Source organism: Poecilia reticulata, chromosome 9 (genome assembly GCF_904066995.2).
Source record: "Poecilia reticulata chromosome 9, P_reticulata-male-v2, whole genome shotgun sequence".
NCBI lineage: Eukaryota > Metazoa > Chordata > Actinopteri > Cyprinodontiformes > Poeciliidae > Poecilia > Poecilia reticulata.
The window spans coordinates 22,468,744-22,488,755 of NC_088838.1; the positions used below are offsets into that span (position 1 = coordinate 22,468,744).

The 20,012-nt window shown below is 38.6% G+C and overlaps 2 protein-coding genes across 5 annotated transcripts in view; one reads left to right on the top strand and one right to left on the bottom strand.

Moving 5' to 3' along the window:
• Positions 1-1,297: 1,297 nt before the first annotated feature.
• Positions 1,298-9,169, bottom strand: hsd17b3 (hydroxysteroid (17-beta) dehydrogenase 3). Of its 3 annotated transcripts, none has more exons than XM_008418340.3 (11): positions 8,723-9,154; positions 4,174-4,220; positions 3,936-4,011; positions 3,717-3,824; positions 3,547-3,614; positions 3,168-3,212; positions 2,986-3,020; positions 2,770-2,851; positions 2,622-2,687; positions 2,347-2,496; positions 1,298-1,832 (listed from the first exon to the last, which is right to left on the bottom strand). In XM_008418340.3, exons 1-11 carry the CDS (start codon positions 8,871-8,873, stop codon positions 1,686-1,688), a joined length of 975 nt encoding a protein of 324 aa, XP_008416562.1. In that variant the 5' UTR covers positions 8,874-9,154; the 3' UTR covers positions 1,298-1,685. The 3 variants fall into 3 exon arrangements, with proteins under 3 accessions (XP_008416562.1, XP_017161953.1, XP_081466847.1); XM_017306464.2 differs by lacking the exon at positions 8,723-9,154 and adding an exon at positions 4,316-5,100; XM_081610721.1 differs by having other exon boundaries at positions 3,547-3,824; positions 8,723-9,169.
• Positions 9,170-15,865: 6,696 nt separating this feature from the next.
• The window catches only part of ipo11 (importin 11), a 114,726-nt gene continuing 110,579 nt past the window's right edge, over positions 15,866-20,012 (top strand). The window contains exon 1 of one of the 2 annotated variants that reach the window (XM_008418338.2): positions 15,866-16,025. The gene's annotated coding sequence lies outside the window, so the exon portion shown is untranslated. The remainder of the gene's footprint in view (positions 16,026-20,012) is intronic. The other variant, XM_008418339.2, reaches the window with a different exon arrangement.

A 20,012-nucleotide genomic window follows, 5' to 3' on the forward strand; every position in this document is an offset into this window, starting at 1 on the left:
TAGGTGTCATTTAGTTTTAGTTTGAAAAACTCAAAAGCAAGTGTGGAGGATCTAAGCTCAGGGTCACTCTGACCATCTCCATCTCCTTCTCCCATCCTCTCCACTATCTTTGATGGGGGAGGATTGTACATCATAGCTGTCTAAACATGCTGCCTGCCTATGATTTTGGCTTTTCTCACAGCACAAAAGGCCGTGTGAACCTGACCGTGCAGACAAATAACCGGACGTCTTTGTGCTTTTATCATTGTACGTCATTTGCAGCAGTCTTCTGCAGTACGTCTTCTTGGCGTCTGTTGCCAGTCTGAACCAAACTCCAGCTTGATATGACGTTCACTTTCCTTCACTATGCGGTTTGTGCAAGGCGAATACGTTTAGGACAGCAGTGAGATACTAGACTCATAAACTAAAAGAAAATGTTTTTTTTTTTTAATGATTTATAACAGGATGTAAAAATAATGTGAAATGTTAAAATATTTAGGACACACAGTGAAAGAGTTTGTATTTTTCATAACATTTGGACATATAGATTTATCAGAGATTCAATAAAAATGGAAAACTGAAAGAAGAGACTTCTTTTTTTCTGTAAAATGCAAAACGACAAATAAAGTTTCTGGCTGAGAAGAAATTAGGCCACCCACACATTTATTCCTACTTGCAATGGCTAAAATTACGCCCAAATATATCACGTCATTGCACATGATTAGAACACTGTTGTTTTGCACTGCAGACATTTAGGTGAGCGTGAACACTGAGGTGAGAGCCAAAGAGCTGTCTGAGGTACTGAGAAAGAACAACAATGGCAGCTTCTGAGTCTTGTTCGGTATCTAAAGATGTCTCACAAGAACTAAAATCAGTGCGTTCCACTGTACAGAAAACATTGTACTAGTGAGACATTCAGAACAACTGCGTACATTCTCAGGTCTGGCAGTTACAAAAAAAAATTCACCCTAAAATCAAACCAGATGCTTAAAGAAGTCCGTCTCATGAAAATGTTCACGGGACATACAGTAACACAGTACTCTCTTGTTCATAAGGCCGGGACCCTTACCTGACACCCTCAAAACACTTACAGCGACCTCACAGGTACATGAGGTCACCGGTCTCCTCATGACACTTAAGGTGTTAAGCAAATTAAGTAAATCCGTCAAGGGGCTGGCTGAGTGTCAAGACACTGGACCGAGTTAAAGCTTAATCTTAATCTGATTGAGATGCTGCAGGTTGACTTGAAAGAAATATTGTCGATAGGCTACTGTCACAAACGTATCCTGTTCCCTCAAAATGAACCAGTGGAGAGTGATGACGAGTTATACAGAGCTGCATTTTATTTTTAATAGCTTGTGATACATTCACCTGACATCTATTTGAACAACACTATAGCAGATACAACATAGTTTGATAAATCAGGACATAAAACACAAAGAAACAGAAATTATGACAAAACTAGCTTTAAACAGTTTGTACTATATAGCTACTATATAGCTGTGCATTAGTGAGTTATGCTTCATTTTCTGAGGGTTTGTTTTCACACATTTGGAAATGACAATAAGTCGTAGGTCTTTATAATTTTAGCCATAAATATGTAAATATAAAAGCACACAAAAAAATCATAATAATCAGCTCCTTCTGTTGTTCACAGCATCCATCAGTTCTATAATTAAAAGTGGATTCAACAATTTTATGTGTTCCTATTTTTTCATACCGTTCTTAGATTCCATTTTTGACTCAGAAAGTGACTCCCTCTGACCTGTTTTCTTTTTAACGTAGTCCTGTAAGCCTTGCAGCACAATCTCAGCGTAGAAAAGCTTAAGAGGAATAGACTGCAGCAGCCAGGCCTAAACGAACAACACAAAGACAACCATGAGGATAATTCAGTCTGCCAGCATACAGTGCCTTGTACAAACTCTTCCAACTTTCTCAGCAGTTTCTCATGTTTCAGCCACAAAATTCAGTGCATTTTCTTGTCTGAAAGAAATATACAAATGAATATGTAGCAGTAAAGAGGACATGTATCTGCCAGTGAGCGTTGCACATAAATAGCCTGAAATTTTAGTCCATTCTTCTTTGCAAAAATATCAACAGCCGAGTCAGACCCGAGGCAAGTAGTTGCACCGAATCTGTTTTTGGAAGTGTAAATGTGAAGGGGGTTGATAATAATTTCATGACACTTAAAATTTTTTACATGAAAACCATTTTAAAAAACAAGTAGCATTGTTTTTCCACTTTGAAAAAAAATATATTTTTGCCTCATAAATAACCATGAGAAAATGTGGAAAGTTCAAGATGTTCGAATACTTCTGCAAGGCACTGTTACTTGGCACCATGAGATACGTTTGTAAATTGTTTTACCAGGAGTGTGTGGCAGACAGTGCCGTTGATTTTGTCTCCAGCTCTGACGTACTGCAGGGATTTTTGCACAAAGTATTCTGGCAGCAGAGTCACCATGTTCGTCTTTTGGAAACCCGCCATCCGAGTGGAGACCCCGAAAGGAGCCACTGCCTGAGAAAACATTCAGGTGACACAACATTCAGAAAACACAATGTGCTTCAGGTTCGCAGCAAACAGTTTCAGCCTATTTGTGGTCCAGAGTTTTTCAGAGAAGGTCTGAAAGAATGTTGTGGTACCTGTATGATGATCCCGCTATCTCTGTACTCTGCTTGGAGACCTTGAGAAAATCTTTCCACAAAGACCTGCACAACCCGACATTCATGCAAAGGTTATAAACGATCCGATCAGATGACCTGCAAAAATATCTTAGATGGATCATTTTACCTTTGATGCAGCATAAAGGGTATAGAGTGGAAAGGGAAAAGAAGCAATTCCCGAAGCAACATTGATGATCACCCCTCTATTCCTGCAGAATCAAAGAAAAATTCAAAATTCAACAACTGCAAACATATTTGTGGAAAACTGAACTGCATTGAACAGCATATTATAATATAACTCTGTTAAACATTACATCTAATGAAGAAAACATGGGTAGGAGACCTGTTCTCCATGCCTGGGAGGATTATTTTGCACATCTGAAGACAAATGAAAAAAGTTCAGATTCGAGAGAAATGAGAGTGTACAACAAGTGTCTGAAGACTGACGAAACTGTCAGTCAAATAAAAATTAAATATATTTCTCTTTTGTATTTTACAGAACTGATGTAACAGAAACTCTCTTACCTTGCACAACGTTTTCACATTGCAGTTTATCACCTTCGTTATTGTCTGAAAATACACATTAACACCTGTCTCAGTACATGGTTCCGGACGTTAAGCTCAACTTCAGAACATTTAAAATTGAAACAAGTTGTTTTACATTTTATTTTAAAGGAAATTTAAACGTTTGTTAACTAATAGAAAGAACCCTGAGATGAAACCACTCAGAAAGTGCTGAATCAATCACCATTTTGTTTGTCTTGTGTATAAAACTAGAGGATTAATCATTTAAATTATTGAGAGTTTCACTTTTTGAATTAAATCAGTGGGGGGAAAAAAAACGTTTACATTATATTCTGGTTTCCTGAGATGGACCTGTTATATGCATTTAAATATCACTGACCTTGTCCAGCTCCTCAGAATCGAGAAACTTACAGGGAACGAAGGTGGGGAGCACCCCAACGTTGTTAACTGTGTACGAGGAGACAAAAGATGTTGTTTCGGAGAAAGAATATTCCTTCATGATTATGCTTTGAATATTAAATAGAGGGGAAAAAAATATGAATGCCTGACCTAAAACGCCAATGTTAAGGTCTTTTAACTCTTCCTCTATTTCCCTGAAGACACTCTCCTCACTGAAGTCTGCCACAATCACCTTCACCCTCCGTCCTGTGGTTTCACCTGAGACAAAATCAAACACTGACATTACTCTGAACAACAGCCATCTATAGAAATGATCATTCATACATTTTGTAGATGTTTTTGCAAACTACAAACAAGCAAGTGTTATACCTATTTCCTCTGCCACCTTTTCCAGCGTTGCTTTGGTTCGACTCATGATGACGACATTCATTCCTCGGTCAGCAAGCTGAGAAGCGGCGTGTGATGGTTAAAATCAGGAACAAAAAAATGTCCACATGCAAATATTAGTGAACAGAGTTCAAATTAAAGGTAAATATATTTAGGTTGCAAATTTAAATGCAAAAAAAAAAAAAAAAAAGTTTATCACATTGTTTAAACAGTTACTTACTGCAAATGCATAAGCTCTTCCTATGCCTTCTGACGCACCAGTCACCACTAAAACAGAGGAAGCAAAGAGTAAGATGTTCAAATCAACTGCTTCTGTCTGCAGCTGTTTGCAACTCAACACTAGGGGCGCTGTCGCTCCCCACCTCCTTCTGAAGGTCCTTCCAGCGCTGTCAGAAGGACGTTGGGGCCCCGTTTCAGAAAGCAGGATGAGTGAAAATCCTGAGTAAGTTTCAAGTTGACTATGGGTTTTCGGTTTCAGCCAGACAGCTGTTATTCTGAGTCCGCTTTTTACCGCAACTTACTTATCGCGAACCATCTCTGCGCGGCAGCAGGATTGTTTGAGGAAATCCTGAGTTTGTCCCATCATTTTGCTGGCACAAGGAAAGTTTCAGAAACGGCGTTTCTATCTCGGGCATGTGCTCTGCATTAAATATCATTTTTCCTGTTTTATGTTATTGGTATCGAGCACAAATTGTTCAGTTTTAAGTGAATTATATTGAATAATGTAGCTTTTTAAACAAGAGCCCTCCCACCGTCGGACTGTAGATAATTGTGAATTGAAACTACAAACACTGTTGGTATTGCAGCATATCAAAATATGTTTTGATATTATCCTTTTGGCATCATTGAAAGGTATCATTCCAGTGGGAAGCAGCAATGCTTATTTTAAGTGAGGTTCTCCTCGTCTGAAAACCCAGAGTATCAGAGAGCCAGGCAGGTTTATTCAGAGTAACTGCCTTCTCAGAGCTTGTTAACCCGCCTTTCTGAAACAGGGCCCGGGACTGCCTGCGTTAATGTTTGTTTACACTTCAGTCCATTTTGTTCTTACTCACTGTGCTAAAACAGCATGTTCCTCAGCTGATAAAATGTTTGCTGAGAACAAACAGAAACTGTTTGTTTCCAAGGGCCACAACACTCCCCTTTGGTTCTGACAAATGAATAAAATTGTATATATATATATATATATATATATATATATATATATATATATATATATATATATATATATATATATAGTTAGGTTACTCGCTTTTGTTCATGATCTCGGCTTTCAATGCAAAGGAATGAATCTCAATGGTTTTCCATCCTTTTCCATATTGATGAGCAGCAAAAGTTGCTTTTCTAAAGTTATTGCTGGTGTATTTCCTCTTTGTGTAACCTTGTCATATTGAATTAATTCTAGCTACAGTAACTTGAAATCATTGTTTTTCCACATCGCTCCATCAAACTTCAACATCATCTTGGAAAATCTTTTCTAAATGTTTTCTATAATTGTTACATCAGCTCCTTGATGTGTGCAGTCATTCATTTCTGCAACGGCATTTTAATCTGGTGGGGACCTGGACTTTAACTGGGTCATTGTATTGTCTTTATCTTTTTTTTTCCTGGCTCTGTTACTCACTGGCTGATTACTTTGGGCAGTTTTACAGATAATGAAAAGATAATGAAAGTGCATTTTGTTCTTGATGAATCAACATGAGTGTGTTGTTTTGTTGTTCAGTGTAGTGGAAAGACATGAGAGTTAATTATTGCTGTTTAATTTTTCTGCTTTGGTCATGGGTTGGCAGCAATGGACCATTGGAAGGAAAATAATAGTTTTTTATATTAAAATATATGGCTAAGCCTCACTTTGCCTCACTTTGATTTTGACTTTGCTTTGAAATCCCTGTGATTGCTTTCTGAAACCGCTAGCATGAAAAAAGAGACTGTTTCGAATCAGCACGGGCTTGTTGCAACTCTCTCCCTTTGCAATCTTGCATCACCTACTTTTCTCTGAACATGATTGAAATGCTGATTGACAGAGAGCAAAGATTAAGTTTTTCTTTTCAGATTATGTTCTCTAAAGCATGTTACTGTCAGATTTTGAGCCTTAAAGTCAGATGTTGCACTCAATGAATGCCTGTTTTTCCAACAACTGCAGATGAACAGTCCAGTACGGAGTAAGCACATGCCAGTAGAATCCCTCAATGCATGACTAAATCCCAATTCCCAATTAAACACTTTCCAGGTGCGCTGAACATCCAGATGTTAGATGGTTTCACCGGGGGAGCTGACGTGTGCAATATGCTGCAGAAAAACAAAACAACTGCTGGAACATGACAACAAACAGATGCTCAGAAAATACAAAGACAGGAAGGAAGAAGGCACATTCAGATGCAAAAAAAAAGACTAAGAAATTAGATAAATCATTAAACATTCAATGATATAATTAAAAATCAGCTGTATGTGATATGAAGTAGCCCTTCATATCACTTAGTACCCATGAAGTAATCCTCAGTTTCAAAAAGGTTAGTGACTCCTTAATTGCACTTTGTTACTGGGACTGTTTAATGGAAAATCACGGTAATCGGTTTCAGAGGTTTGAACTTTAGTTGCAAAAGAGCTTCTTTCTCTACAAAAGGGGCTACAAAGGTTATATTTTCAAAATAAAATAACAAGACAGACAGCAAACGGAGAAGAAAATTCTGTAGTTTCGATTCCTGATTGTTATTCACAATAAAACAACCACATTAAAAAGTTGTTTAAAAGCTGTAAATGGTAAATGCCACTACAGGTTTCTGCATTTGACAAGACATGATTAAAGTGTGGGGAGCCAAAACTCCAGGAAGTTGAAAAACGCAAAAACATTTTTTGGGCCTGAGGTCAATGTTTTTTCATTGTCTGCTGTGCAGTAAATTATTTCGGAATGCTGTCGCCATGAGGATTTTTCCCACAGTTCTCACTTGCTGATTCACAATGGATGAAAATGATCCTAAGTTCACAGCAGGAGAACACACCCCAATTTACGGCGCATTTCAAACTCTTCGAGTTTTTTCACATTTTATCACAACTGTTATGAAGGTCTACAAACAATTCCTAAACATGCAATGTGATTTGAGACCTACAAATACAAAATTGCTTCCATTTCTGTATAGCAAAGTGGTTTATCTAAGTATTTAAGCCTACAATGTCTTGAAAAAATATTGACTCTCCCTTGAACTTTTCCATTTTGTTATATCACAACAAACATCATTGTATTTTGCTGATATTTTTATGATAGAATGGCACAAAAGAGTGTATAACCGTGAAGTTAAATGAATAAAATAGTTTCCTTTTTTTAAAAATCTGAATATTTGCAGGTCATATGTAAGGCCAATGTAACCAGACCCCTGAATATAAGAAGGAGATCATATACATATGATCACTTGCATGTGACCAGTTCTGACTATTTTATTCTGAGACAAACCACTGAAAATCTTCCAAATACAATAGTCGGTGTCAAGTCATTCGACAAGAGGAAAGATGTAGCAATAAACAGTGTACAGTACATCTGCTCTCTTATTCATTGCACACAACTAAAGAGCTATAATGTTCTGCTGTCATAATCTTCAAACTGAATTTTGATGTGAGAAAAAAAAAGTAGTGAAAACATAACGAGTTTCACTTGTTCTACGGGTTTCTGGAGATGTGTTGTTGCTTTTTTTTTGTACATTTAGCTTGTGGCAGTGAGATCCTACTGATACACGCATCATTTTCTCCATCGCAGGAAATAAATTGCAAATCTTAACACAAGCTTGCAAGATATGTTCTTAAATTAACTTTAAAAAATCCAGATCAAATGCGAGAAATGTGTTTTCGGGATGGGCATATTCTGATAGGAATGCAAACCTATGCAAATGAGGCTTTAAGTTGTCAAAATAGGGCTGAACGCAGAAGTATCTGCAGCCTAGAACATACTGTCCTGGAAGTTTTCTTCTGTGCTGGATTGGAATGAGATTGTTCTTTAGAAAGAAAAATCAGTCCAGCATTCTGTGTCTTTCACAAGACCTCCTCCTGCTCTGTGGGAAGCTGTATAAACTCTTCAGAAGCTGCCAAAGTAAATCACTCAATTTTGTTTAGCTGCTCTGGGATCAGCAGGGGGATTTCAATGGCAACTGAGGTCTGAGGCCTGAAACAGAGCTCTTAGTGCTTGTCGTTGTGTTAGAGTAAAATTGACATTCATACCAACTTTTAAGATTATAGTCGTTGGATCAGCTGGGGAATGCAACAGAGCGTGTCCTATATTCGCTAAATCCCCTATCAACAGACCCTGGAGGGGCTTTATAATTTGGGTTCAGAATCTTCTTCTTATTCCAGTTAGTTTTACTTTTCCTGTGGTTGTTTGGCTCAAGACTAAATCAGAATTCAAGACGAGTCATCTGTTAGAAGAGCCGAGCTTGATTTTACCTATTAACGCTCATTGCTTTTAATGCAAATGTGAGCAGCCGTTGTCTAGGAATGCATAAACTCTTCTGAAGCAAAGTCAGGACATGCATTTCAATGTTCGACATTGCACAAGAGCGATCCTGTGGAACAGCAAGAGGTTTAAACAAGCCTGAGCTGGATGAGCCTCTTTCTGCAACAATTCTGCACCCGAGTATTCCAGCTTCAGGTGACCTCCAGCACAATGCTCCGTTTGTTGGGCATCATGTACTCGCAAGAGCTAAGGTGCTCATTGACATTATGTGGCTGCACTCACGAATACAAAATGCTGAATTATTTTTGTCCAAATGCGGTGAAAACTTTCTCACCTGCCCATTCTCCCATAGAAGTGAAGAAGGTCTTTGACAGAGGAAAATACCATTTAGGAAAAAGCATCCTACTGAAGAGCGCCAGCTTCCCTCCATAGTAGAGAACAACTGCCGCACCAAGCAAAGTGAATATCAGCTCCGGGAAATCCATGCTTTTCTTGTGCAGGGAATCAGGATTTAAGCCTTCCAGCGTCTCCGTCTCGCGTCAGTGGATTTGTTCAGTCTGGTAATAAAGACTGAAAGAAGGGAAAACTCTGCCAGAAGACACTCCCCCTTTTACAAACTGTTCACACACACGCACAAAAGCACGTTGTGGCACAGTCCATCTGTTTGCCTGTCTGTCTATTTATCTATCAATCAATCTAAATATCGTCACGTTTATCTGATGAGGTTTGTTTGCCAGGTCGCTCAGAAACACAGGCACTACTCTCAAAGCCTGTCCTGCTGGTTCATAATTGTTTTCTTTGGTATGTTATTTTTTTTAATAGCCATCTGTCACCCCTGTTTGCTTCACTGTCGTTTTTTTCTTGAGGACTTGTATATGTGAAAACATTTCTCTTGCTTTATATTGAGGACTGATTTTCTCTTCTCCTAAGAAATTTTCCATGCTATGACATTTATAAGCGTGATTTTTTTTCATGGAGGGTTTTTTGTCTCTTGTGGCCTTTAGTTTATTTGTTTTTTTCTTTTCTTTTTTTTTTTTTTTCCAAAATATCTTTATTGAACATTTTTAGCAGTTTAAACAAACACAGCTCAAACTACCAGTAAGATGTAGCTAAACAGTAATAGCACTATGTCCAAACCAAATCCAACAAAGTGCCCCTCACAGAGTCCTGATCATAATGCAAACCACCACAAACTTCACACATCATCTCCATATCAAGGCATCAAATACAACAGTGTATGTAACTTAAGAGAATGGCTTATATTTAGAAACTTCAGTGTACTTCTCTTTAAATGACTTATACTGTCATCTGGCATGTTTAGATCTTTAACATACATAATGGAGGGGTTCTCAAAACACTCAAAGAAGTCATAGTGGCCTTTATTGAAAGTGATCTGACAGGAAATCAGTGTGAAAAAGGGGAAAACATGCAGCAAAGGTCAACAGGTCAGGATGTGAGGCTGTGATGGGTGCGTCTAGGACTGAGGCCTACATGGGTAGCACACTTTACTCCTACACTATCGCCATTCCCCCACAAGCACAATTAAACATAAGAATGTATTAATTACATATAGAAAAAACAATACCTCACTGTCTGCTTAGAGCTTTTGGGGAAATTATATACCACAATGCAGCTCCTTGCATTTTTTTATTAAGATTTACAAACAATTCCTTAACATGTAGTGTGAACTATGAGTCCAATTCATGCAAATTGTCTTTATTTTAGCTTTTGAACCTAAAGCATCTTCCAAAAGAACATTTTTGTCATATTGTGTGCACAAACTTCAAAGTATTTTAGTGTGATTTAATAGGATAAACTAATAAGTAATGCTGAATTTCTACATTTCTTTGAAAAACAAAAATCTGAAAGGCATAGCTCATCAATAAATACAGCTGTTCTAAACATGTAAATAAGTAAAACATTGATTTATATTTTAATGAAGAAGTCAGACAAACACATCTGCCCATAGATGCACAGTTGAAATCAGATATTTAGATACAATGAATAAAAATACACAAACACATGATTTCCTCATTGTCTGAAGTTAAATCAGACTAAGGTTAGTTCGAAATAGCAAAATCATTTATATTTGCTAAATGCCAGAAAACTTGGCAAGAACACTTTTTAGAAATGTTTTTTTTAACATTCCTCAAATTCAAAAGTTTATGTATATTTGGACACTATCCAGGATAACTATTTTCTAAACTATATGACATGAATCAAACCTTTTGGGTTTCCTTCCACAAGCTTCTCACAATACACCACTGGAGTTCTGGCTCATTCCTCCTTGCAGAGCTGGTGTAAATGTGTCCATTTTGTTGGGCGCCTCACTCAGGCATGCCTTTTCAAATCTTCCCACAACTTCTCCATGTGAATGGTATTGCGGCTTTGTGGTGTTAAGCGGAGACAGGGAAGTTGGTCATAACTGATGAGAAGGTATTACAGAAAAATACTGGATGAGAAGGTCCCATATTCCTTAAAATTGAGGCAGTGACTAATTTTCCGACAGGACAACAAATCTCAAGGTACACCCAGAGCCCTATTAGAAAACAAAAGAATTAGCAGAGCTTGACAACAACTGATGGGGTCATCCAGGACCTGTGTCTATGCAATCTCATCTCTCGTGCCCTGAAATGGAGATGATAGAATGTCATGACAGTATTGAGACTGTCATACAGCAACAATATTTGATCACAGAAGAACTCCTGGGTTCTGGACTACCGCATTTTCCGGACTACAAGTCACTACTTTTTTTCCTACTCTTCGAACCATGCGTCTTATAATCCGGTGCTGCTATGTGGAGTTTTCTTCAACCACCATGGGGCTCTTTAGCAGGAAGTGAATCATTGGAAGTCAAAATTGGAAATAAAAGAAGAAATATCGTGTTCATGACATCATATCATGAACACGATATGATGTCTATGATTAAAACGGAATTAGGTTTTAATAGGGAATTGAAATTTGAGAATGTTGTTGATCATAGCATTGAGGGGAAAAAGAAGATTTTTCGTTTTTTAAATAATACTGGGATCATTATGAGAATTTGAGGTATAGATATTAGGATCCAATAGATGGCAGTAGTGCAACAATAATGGAAATAATGGATGCAAGTTGTCATTGAAATCTAAAGAAGCAGAAGACCCAGAAGAAGAAAAAAGCGCCCATTTTCATTTAGCACATGCTAGTAGCAGACAGTAAGGAGATTTTTCTCTTCAAACGCATACGCCCTCCCCTCATAAACAGTTCAGTTAAATCTAAACTTGGCAACTCTTTCTTTTTCAACCATAATAAATGTGATATTCAATTGACCTGTTATGACTCAAATTTTAGGTGTCCGCCCCCCTACTACTGCTACATCGTTGTGGAAAACCTAGAGTGGCAGAGATATCTGCGGCTTATAGTCTGGTGCGGCTTACAGTCCGGAAAATACAGTACTTGGTTGACTTCCAGTAAAATCTTTGCCTTCCTCTTCACTTATTTCTCCTCACTGACCCCTGAGAAGTTGTTGTCTGCGATCTTAGTCACTTGATTATCCAATTGGGGAGATTTGCCTGTCTGCTTATGACCATTTTGTCCCATGGGATGCAAGCTGCCAACAGTTGCATCACTTTTTGTGCTTATATTTTTGTATGACCCTTGCTGCTGCATGTTTAGATTGGCACAATGAGAAGTCATGCTTTTGATGGTTTTTGATCAGTTATGCTGTTTTGTGTGTCTACTTTCCTCAGCTCATTGTTCTTTGTTGCTAAGTGTTTTCTGAGCTTCTCCATTAATTTGATAGCCTACTTTAAATTGATTTGTGATGAAACTTAGTTTTTGTTTTCAAACTATTTATTTTGTGCTTAATGGCTTCAGTTATTGCCAGGAAGAAGGAAACAATGATGAAGAAAACATCCAAATGCAGAATACAGAAGACATAGCCAAGGAATTTGATAATCTATTGAACACTATGTGCAGCCAAACCAGGAATAATGTTCTCAAAATCAAGATAGTCATTCAGTGTATTACCTCAAAGTAGGAGTTTAAGATCATTATGTAGAACAATTGAGTCACTAACTGACTATGGGCGTACATTCAAAGCCAGGACAAAAAATTAGTAGGGAAACAGAAGAATTCAGGCAGCAGCATAACCGATATTTCCAAAATCAAACAGGGACCAACTTATACACTGTAATCAAAAGTAAATCATATGAGAAAAATTCCTGAGAGGAATAGAAAAATTGCAAGCGAAAACAAACCATGAACCATGACAGATACCATCTCTTGGAATGCGTTTGCCATCCCACAGCTTCTGTAATACCTTCTCATCAGTTATGACCAACTTCCCTGTCTCCCAGCCAGTCAAGTTGCGTTACTGCTACTCGTCTTGTCAAACAGAGAGCCCTCAGATGCTGTTGTTTTCATTCAGATCATTTGTGTTTGACAAGGTACAGCTTTCAGTCTTTGTTATTTCAGTTGCCAGACTGTCTCGACTTTGTTTTCATTTCCCTGTTTGAACTGCATTAGACTTGCTCCAACTGAAGTACTTTCTGCCTACCTGCATCTCACACACCTGTCAGACAGAAACCCACTATCTCAATGTTATGGTGTATTGCAGGTGTCCCGATGGGAGTTTTGACAATAAATATGAGATAGATTGATGTGACAAAACATTCAACATTTTTGCTTTTACACAAGCGATGAAAAGAGAAATTTTACCTAAATAGGGAACAACTATTCAGAATTTATACGTTTAGTTCATTTTGACTGACAAGACAAGCAAATATTAATGCTTAGATATTTTATATTATATTAATATTAGATATTTTTATATTCAGTGGGGTATGTTTTGTTACTGTGCTGCCATAAGAAGCGAGTTTCCCCATAATGGAATTAATTAAGAATTATCCCATTATATTCCAAAAAATAAAAAATAAACAGCAAAGTCCAAAATGATTTGCAATTTGTTGGAAAGAATGAGAAACTACTACTATGATGTGCAAAAATAGCAAAAATCTTGTGAAGATTGAACTAACAGTTATGAAATTTTAATTCAGATCAGAGAGATGCACCAAAGCAATTGGAAAAAAGCTGTACCAGCAATTGGCTGGACTGAGTTTTGCTCAAGGGTTATTCCAGTAAAAACAGATTCATTAAAATCTCCACACTTAACAGAAATGCCGAATGGAAATTTCTAGTTAAACACATATATATATATATATATATATATATATATATATATATATATATATATATATATATATATATATATATATATATATAAAAAAAAAATTCCCTTCTCACCCTCCGCGGGTGGTCTGTTTCATCCTCTGAGCTCGGGTCCTCTACCAGAGGCCTGGGAGCTTGAGGGTTCTGCGCAGTATCTTGGCTGTGCCTAGAACTGCACATTTCTGGACTGAGATGTCTGATGTTGTTCCTGGGATCTGTTTGAGCCACTGCTCCAGTTTGGGGGTGACTGCCCCGAGGGCCCCGATGACCACAGGCACCACTGTGGTCTGCACCTTCCACGTCTTTTCCAGTTCCTCCCTGAGGCCCTGGTACTTCTCCAATTTCTCATGCTCCTTTTTCCTGATGTTGTAGTCACTTGGTATTGCTACATCCACCACAACGGCTTTCCTCTGTTCTTTATCCACCACCACAATGTCCGGTTGGTTCGCCATTACCATCTTGTCTGTCTGGATCTGGAAGTCCGACAGGATCTTAGCTCGGTCATTCTCCACCACTTTTGGGGGTGTTCCCCACTTTGATCTCGGGGCTTCCAGTCCATATTCTGCACAGATGTTCCTGTACACTATGCCCGCCACTTGGTTATGTCGTTCCATGTACGCTTTCCCTGCCAGCATCTTGCACCCTGCTATTATGTGCTGGACTATATATATATATATATATATATATATATATATATATATATATATATATATATATATATATATATATATATATATATATATTTGGTGATCATCTTTAATACATTTTTTTTGCTGTTGACTTTTCATCATTTGTAAGCCAAATTCATCAAAATAACAAAAAACAAAGGCTTTAAATATTTCCCTCTACGTTAAATAAATACTTTTCATTTAAGAGTTTCACTATTGAACTTTCTGTTCTTGCCGTTTTCCATTAGTAAAATGTTCACATGTTCTGTGAATGACCCAGAAAGACGTTCCAGCTCCTGAACACAAACAATGTGAGTTAACTTCATTTAGAGAATCTCTAAAAATTATCATTCAATACAGGATACACTTACTGTGATACATACATAAGATACTGCTAATAAAAGCTCACATGCTGTATTGTTGTCAGTGTAATCCTATACAGTATTAATTAAAGGAAATATATTTGCATTTTTATTTAAATAAAATTGTAAAGGACACATTAAATTAATTAACAGATAGACAGATTGATGAAAAGGTAGATAATAAGCTCTATTAATTCCATCGCCATCTCCCTCACAGCACTGTTACGCATATATAAAAACACTTCAGAAACTGGCCACATTGGTTGATTGACCAATTGCCTAATTGGTCGACAGACTGACTCCCTTTTGTCCCTCTGCTTCTGTTGGCTCCTGTTAGCCCTCCACCCCCCCAGTGAGGAGTTCAACAGATTAATTGCATGTTGGACAAAGGAGTCCCTCAGTCTGTTAGTCTTGCATTATGAAAGAAGCAGCCTCCCACTGAACCTGCTTTCCTGGCTGCTGATAACAGCCTGCTGAGGGTGGCTGGCATTATCCACAATAGCCAGGAGTTTCTGCAATGTTCTCCTCTCTGCCACTGTTGCCAGAGAGTACAGCCTTGTGCCAGCCACAGAGCCGGCCTGCTTGATTTGTTTCTCCAGCCTGGAAAGGTTTGTCTTGGAAATGCTTCCGGTCAAACACACCACAGCGTCTGATAAGGCGCTGGCAGAAACAGATTGATAAAACAACCACAGCAACTTTCCACAAATGTTAAACGGTTTTCTCAGGGAGTAGGTCCTGGTTTGGCCCTTTTTATACGTATGTTTTGTGTTGCTTGTCCAGTTTAACTTGTTGTCCAGCCACAGTCCTGCAAGATATGTATAGATCTGCATGTCCTCCACTTACTCCCCTCCTATTAGAACCTATCTTGGACCCTTGAGCCTCTACCCGTCCTGAAGTCAATGACCAGTTCCTTAGTCTTGTATGTATTTTGGTGCAAGTTGTTTGTATAGCACCAGTATATTTATTAGTATTTATGTAAATATGTTAATGATTTAATAAATTCACTTTTAAATGAATATACATCAGTAACTGATTACATTATGGTAAAAAAAATTATAATACATAATACAAAATTTTTTTGTAGTATAAAGTTTTATAATACAATTTTATGTATTGTATTATAAAATCTAGGAGTAGGACTATGGTGAGAATGGTTCTTTGAGCCCAACACATTCGGTTCTTGTTAGTGAACAGAGCCAAATATTTCCAATCCTGAAAAGAGCCGAGAATCCCATGACTGAGCACGCTGAACCTCATACGTCATCAGCATGAGCCGGCTGCAAGTCGCGCCATTCCAACCAGCGTGTTTCCATCGCTCGTTACGTTGAAACGACTGGCAGAGCTTCTACGGTCGCCACTGTTACTACTACACTTTCACTTTTCTTTCGGCTTTTTTGAGGTGAGAGCTTTTTACTCGTTTTTAAACCTCACTTATTCGATTATAGGACGTATAATAAGTGAACAGTTTCAACGTTGACGCACGGCCGTGGGTTTCTGGTTGGAAGAAGTTTAGCTTGCTAGTTAGCTCAAAGTTAGCTGTGATGTTTAGTGATGCGTACGTTGAAGAACTCATTATTAAATGAGCTGCTTGTATTTTATGAATTAGTGACATGCGGAGTCGTGATGTGAAGCAAGCTGTCGTGACATGGCTACGGTCTTTTTCGAATCGCGACAGCTCATTTTTGAATATGAACATGTCTTAGAGCTAGTTTAGGTCTCGCCTGTGCTCTAAAAGAACATGACAGTTGTATGGACACGCAGCATTTTAAATACACACTCTAGCAGAGGCCTCTGGTTAAGTATACTCACAGTATAAGGTAACAGACCGAAGCATCTGATGATGATGATGATGACATTGACATTCAGCGAGGGCTGTGTTGTCTGCAGAAAGCACAAGACATTAAACTATCTAGCATCGGATTAACCCCTTGCGGTAGAGCAATGTTTACGTTGTGGCACACATTGGATGAAAACGGTTGAAGCCTGTCAAAAAAGCTAAATACATATGCAGACCTCGCCCTGAACATCTTGCCGTATAAAATACTCAGCAGTATTTCAAAGCAAATGCCAAAACTGGTATGTGCATATACCCTTGTGAAGCCGTTGTTTGTAAATATTAATATACCATGATTCATCTTTCACGTAATGCTAAGCAACTTTATAGAAAGTCTATTTTACTTCTGTTTTAGTTGGAGCTCAAAACGGTGAAGAATAATGCAATTGCAATACAGTTGTTGAATATTGCATAATTTTGATTTGGGCTGCAACTGAGCCATCTTTCTCTTACTATGTTTTTTCCCCCCTTTCCTTATGTCCACTTCGTTCTCCGTTGGTTTTACCATTTCAGCTGCCAGTAAAAAGGCAGTGATCCTCATAATTTGTGTCTTCAGCCATTCTGAAGCCGTTTACCTGAATTTGGGAGCCCGATTGTACTACGTTGTGCTACAATTGAACTTGCATTGCAGAGTGCAGTTGCTGATCTGAGTGTTTGCTTGCTGAGCAACAATATTTAGGGTTTGAGGTCTAAATGGCATCAACTTCCTAGAACCAAGCCATCCCCTGCAAGCATTACAGATGCATTTCAATAAATTAGAAAATATTCAAATGTTACTACTATTATTATTATTATTAAACTGAACATAGGCCTGTCGCGATAAACAATAAATCAATTAATCGCATGATAAATTAAACCTATCGACCTCATTTTAATTATCGGCTTTATCGTCTCTTCCTGTCTTTATTTCTTTCTGTTGATGGCACTGAATGAAAAAAGGCTCAGCTCCGGTGCTCTTCCTTAGTGTAGTCTTGGTGTAATGTCCAGCGCACACTACACGAGTTGCTCTCGGACTGTCTGCCCATTTTCAAAACCTGATAGAAATCCTAGGTATAACGGTTCGATCGGGTTCGTCATGCCATGTGGTGTCCAGCCACATGGGCACAACATAATGGCTACAAGTCCAGTTAACTAATTTTAAAACCAGGCATTAATCAATGCTTTACTAGAAACTACCTGTGATGCATGTGGCTAGAGTCAACGTAAAGTCCTGACTGAATGAAAATCATTATAACCTATTTATGACACGTTAATGAAGAACAGCTGAAAACCTACCGGGTTTATCAACTGAGGTAGCAATTTGGCTCCAGTTCCTCCCCTTGTTATTTCTATATTCTTTGCACGAAATGTTGAATAAATATTAATGTTGTTTCTACATATCATCTCCAATGTCCGCTGGACTTCGGGTTGCGCCGTGTCAGCTGTTTGGGATTCCCCTCCGTAATTTCCCCTAAGAAAGCACGGAGGGAATTCGCGCTTTCTGATTGGCTACTTGTCACATTCAACGGGCTACATTGACGCTTCCAGTCGGGGAAATCCCTGATGGGCCACGACGATCCACCGTAACATACCACACACTGCAGGATGATCGGTTACGAAATCACCAGCGACCAACGTTCTAAGATTGTCATAAGGGGAAAATGGGGGCAAAAAAAATCGTGTAGTATGAACTATTGCATTAGGTAGTGGGATGTGCCCATCTTCTCTATTTAAATCTTGTGATTACTGAAGGGCAATATAGTATACAGACTTCATAATCTGCACTCTTTTGGTTGAATGCAGTATTTATTTCCACTTCGGCTTTATGTTGTTTAGTTTTTATTCATGTAAGTTTTTTGTTAATGGAGACTGAGAATCCATTTTATTTTTGTTTTTGGTTGTTTTGTTTATTTAGTTTATCAGTTCCAGTGTTATGTGTTCTTTTGAAAATAAAGTATCTATCTATGGCAGGAAATCGCATGCATTATTAGTAATTTCCATTAAAACAGTGTCAAAAGGTCTTGAAACAATATTATCATTTATCGCAATAATTTTTTAGACAATTAATTGCGCTGCAAAACTTGTTATCGTGACAGGCCTAACTGAACAAGAAGGGAGCGGGAGATTGACAGGCAGATTGGGGCAGCGTCTGCCGTGAAGTGGGCGTTGTACCGGTCCGTAGTGGTGAAGAGAGAGCTGAACCAAAAAGCGAAGCTCTCGATTTACCGGTCGATCTACGTTCTCACCCTCATCTATGGTCATGAGCTTTGGGTCATGACCGAAAGAACGAGATTACTGGTACAAGCGGCCGAAATGGGTGGCTGGGCTCTCCCTTAGAGATGGGGTGAGAAGCTCGGTCATCTGGGAGGGACTCAGAGTAGAGCCGCTGCTCCTCCACGTCGAGAGGAGCCAGTTGAGGTGGCTCGGGCATCTGGTCAGGATGCCTCCTGGACGCCTCCCTGGTGAGGTGTTCCGGGCACGTCCCACTGGGAGGAGGCCTCGGGGAAGACCCAGGACACACTGGAGGGACTATTTCTCTCGGCTGGCCTGGGAACGCCTTGGAATTCCCCCGGAGGAGCTGGAAGAAGTGGCTGGGGAGAGGGAAGTCTGCGCCTCCCTTCTGAAGCTGCTGCCCCCGCGACCCGACCCCGGATAAGAGGAAGAAAATGGATGGATGGATTATTAAACTGAAATGTTTTTCAGTTGACAATTAAAAAATGTAGCTTGTATAGGTTCATTACTCAAATAGATATTTCTTCATTTTCGATTTTCGTAAGAGTTTATTTCTGTTAATTCTGATCCGTATGGAGTCTACCTATTGAAAAGCCTAAATTTAGTTTATTTGAAAAGCTCTAGACGGGAATCAAATTGATAGGAATTTGCAAAACTGTATGACATTCCAAGGGGGCCATTCAGCTGTTTGTTTAAGGTGTTTTAGAACAGGTATGCATCCACAAGTTGCAGGACAGTAGCAGTCAAGGACTGGAATTGGATACTTTTGCTTTAGAGTTTAAAATTGAGAGTCAGAGACCTTCATTTCCACATCAAAATTTGCTTTCATCTGAAAAGAGTTCTTTGCAGAACTGAGTTCAATCCTTTTTCTCCTTTTCCCTGTTTAGGTGCTTTTGACATTGTCTCGGTTACATTTCAGTGAGTTTGCTTCATAATCCTCTGTGGGCTGCTGTTGTAATTGTTGCTTGTGCACCTTTTCCTACCACACTTTTTCTTTTGCTTAATCCAATAATATGCCAATATAATATGCTTATATAAAGTACTCTGTGAACTGCCAGCTCCTTTAGCAATGACCTTCAGTGGCATATCCTCCTTCTGAGGTGTGTTTTTCACTGTCTAGGGGGCAAACGGACAAGTCAATAGTCTTCCCCCTTGAAGTTTTTTAAGACCACCACAAGGTATTTCTCTTAGGGATGCTCCGATCAGGTTTCTTGTGGCCGATTCTGATACAGATTATCCACGAGGCCGATCTTTGCCGATCGCCTGGAATAACTGTAAATTTTTCGGTTTAGGGTATAAATGATGCTATGTTTTCTGGCAAATGGGGAAAAAAAATATATG

What these genes read in the sequence shown, in the direction of transcription:
- hsd17b3 (XM_081610721.1), bottom strand. Translation starts at nt 8,873, where the DNA reads ATGGATTTCCCGGAGCTGATATTCACTTTGCTTGGTGCGGCAGTTGTT. An exon ending in AAAGGTGGCAGAGGAAATAG is followed by an intron (nt 3,825 to 3,935) that starts GTATAACACTTG and finishes ATTTTGTCTCAG; the next exon opens with GTGAAACCACAGGACGGAGG. An exon ending in ATAGCGGGATCATCATACAG is followed by an intron (nt 2,497 to 2,621) that starts GTACCACAACAT and finishes ATGTTTTCTCAG; the next exon opens with GCAGTGGCTCCTTTCGGGGT.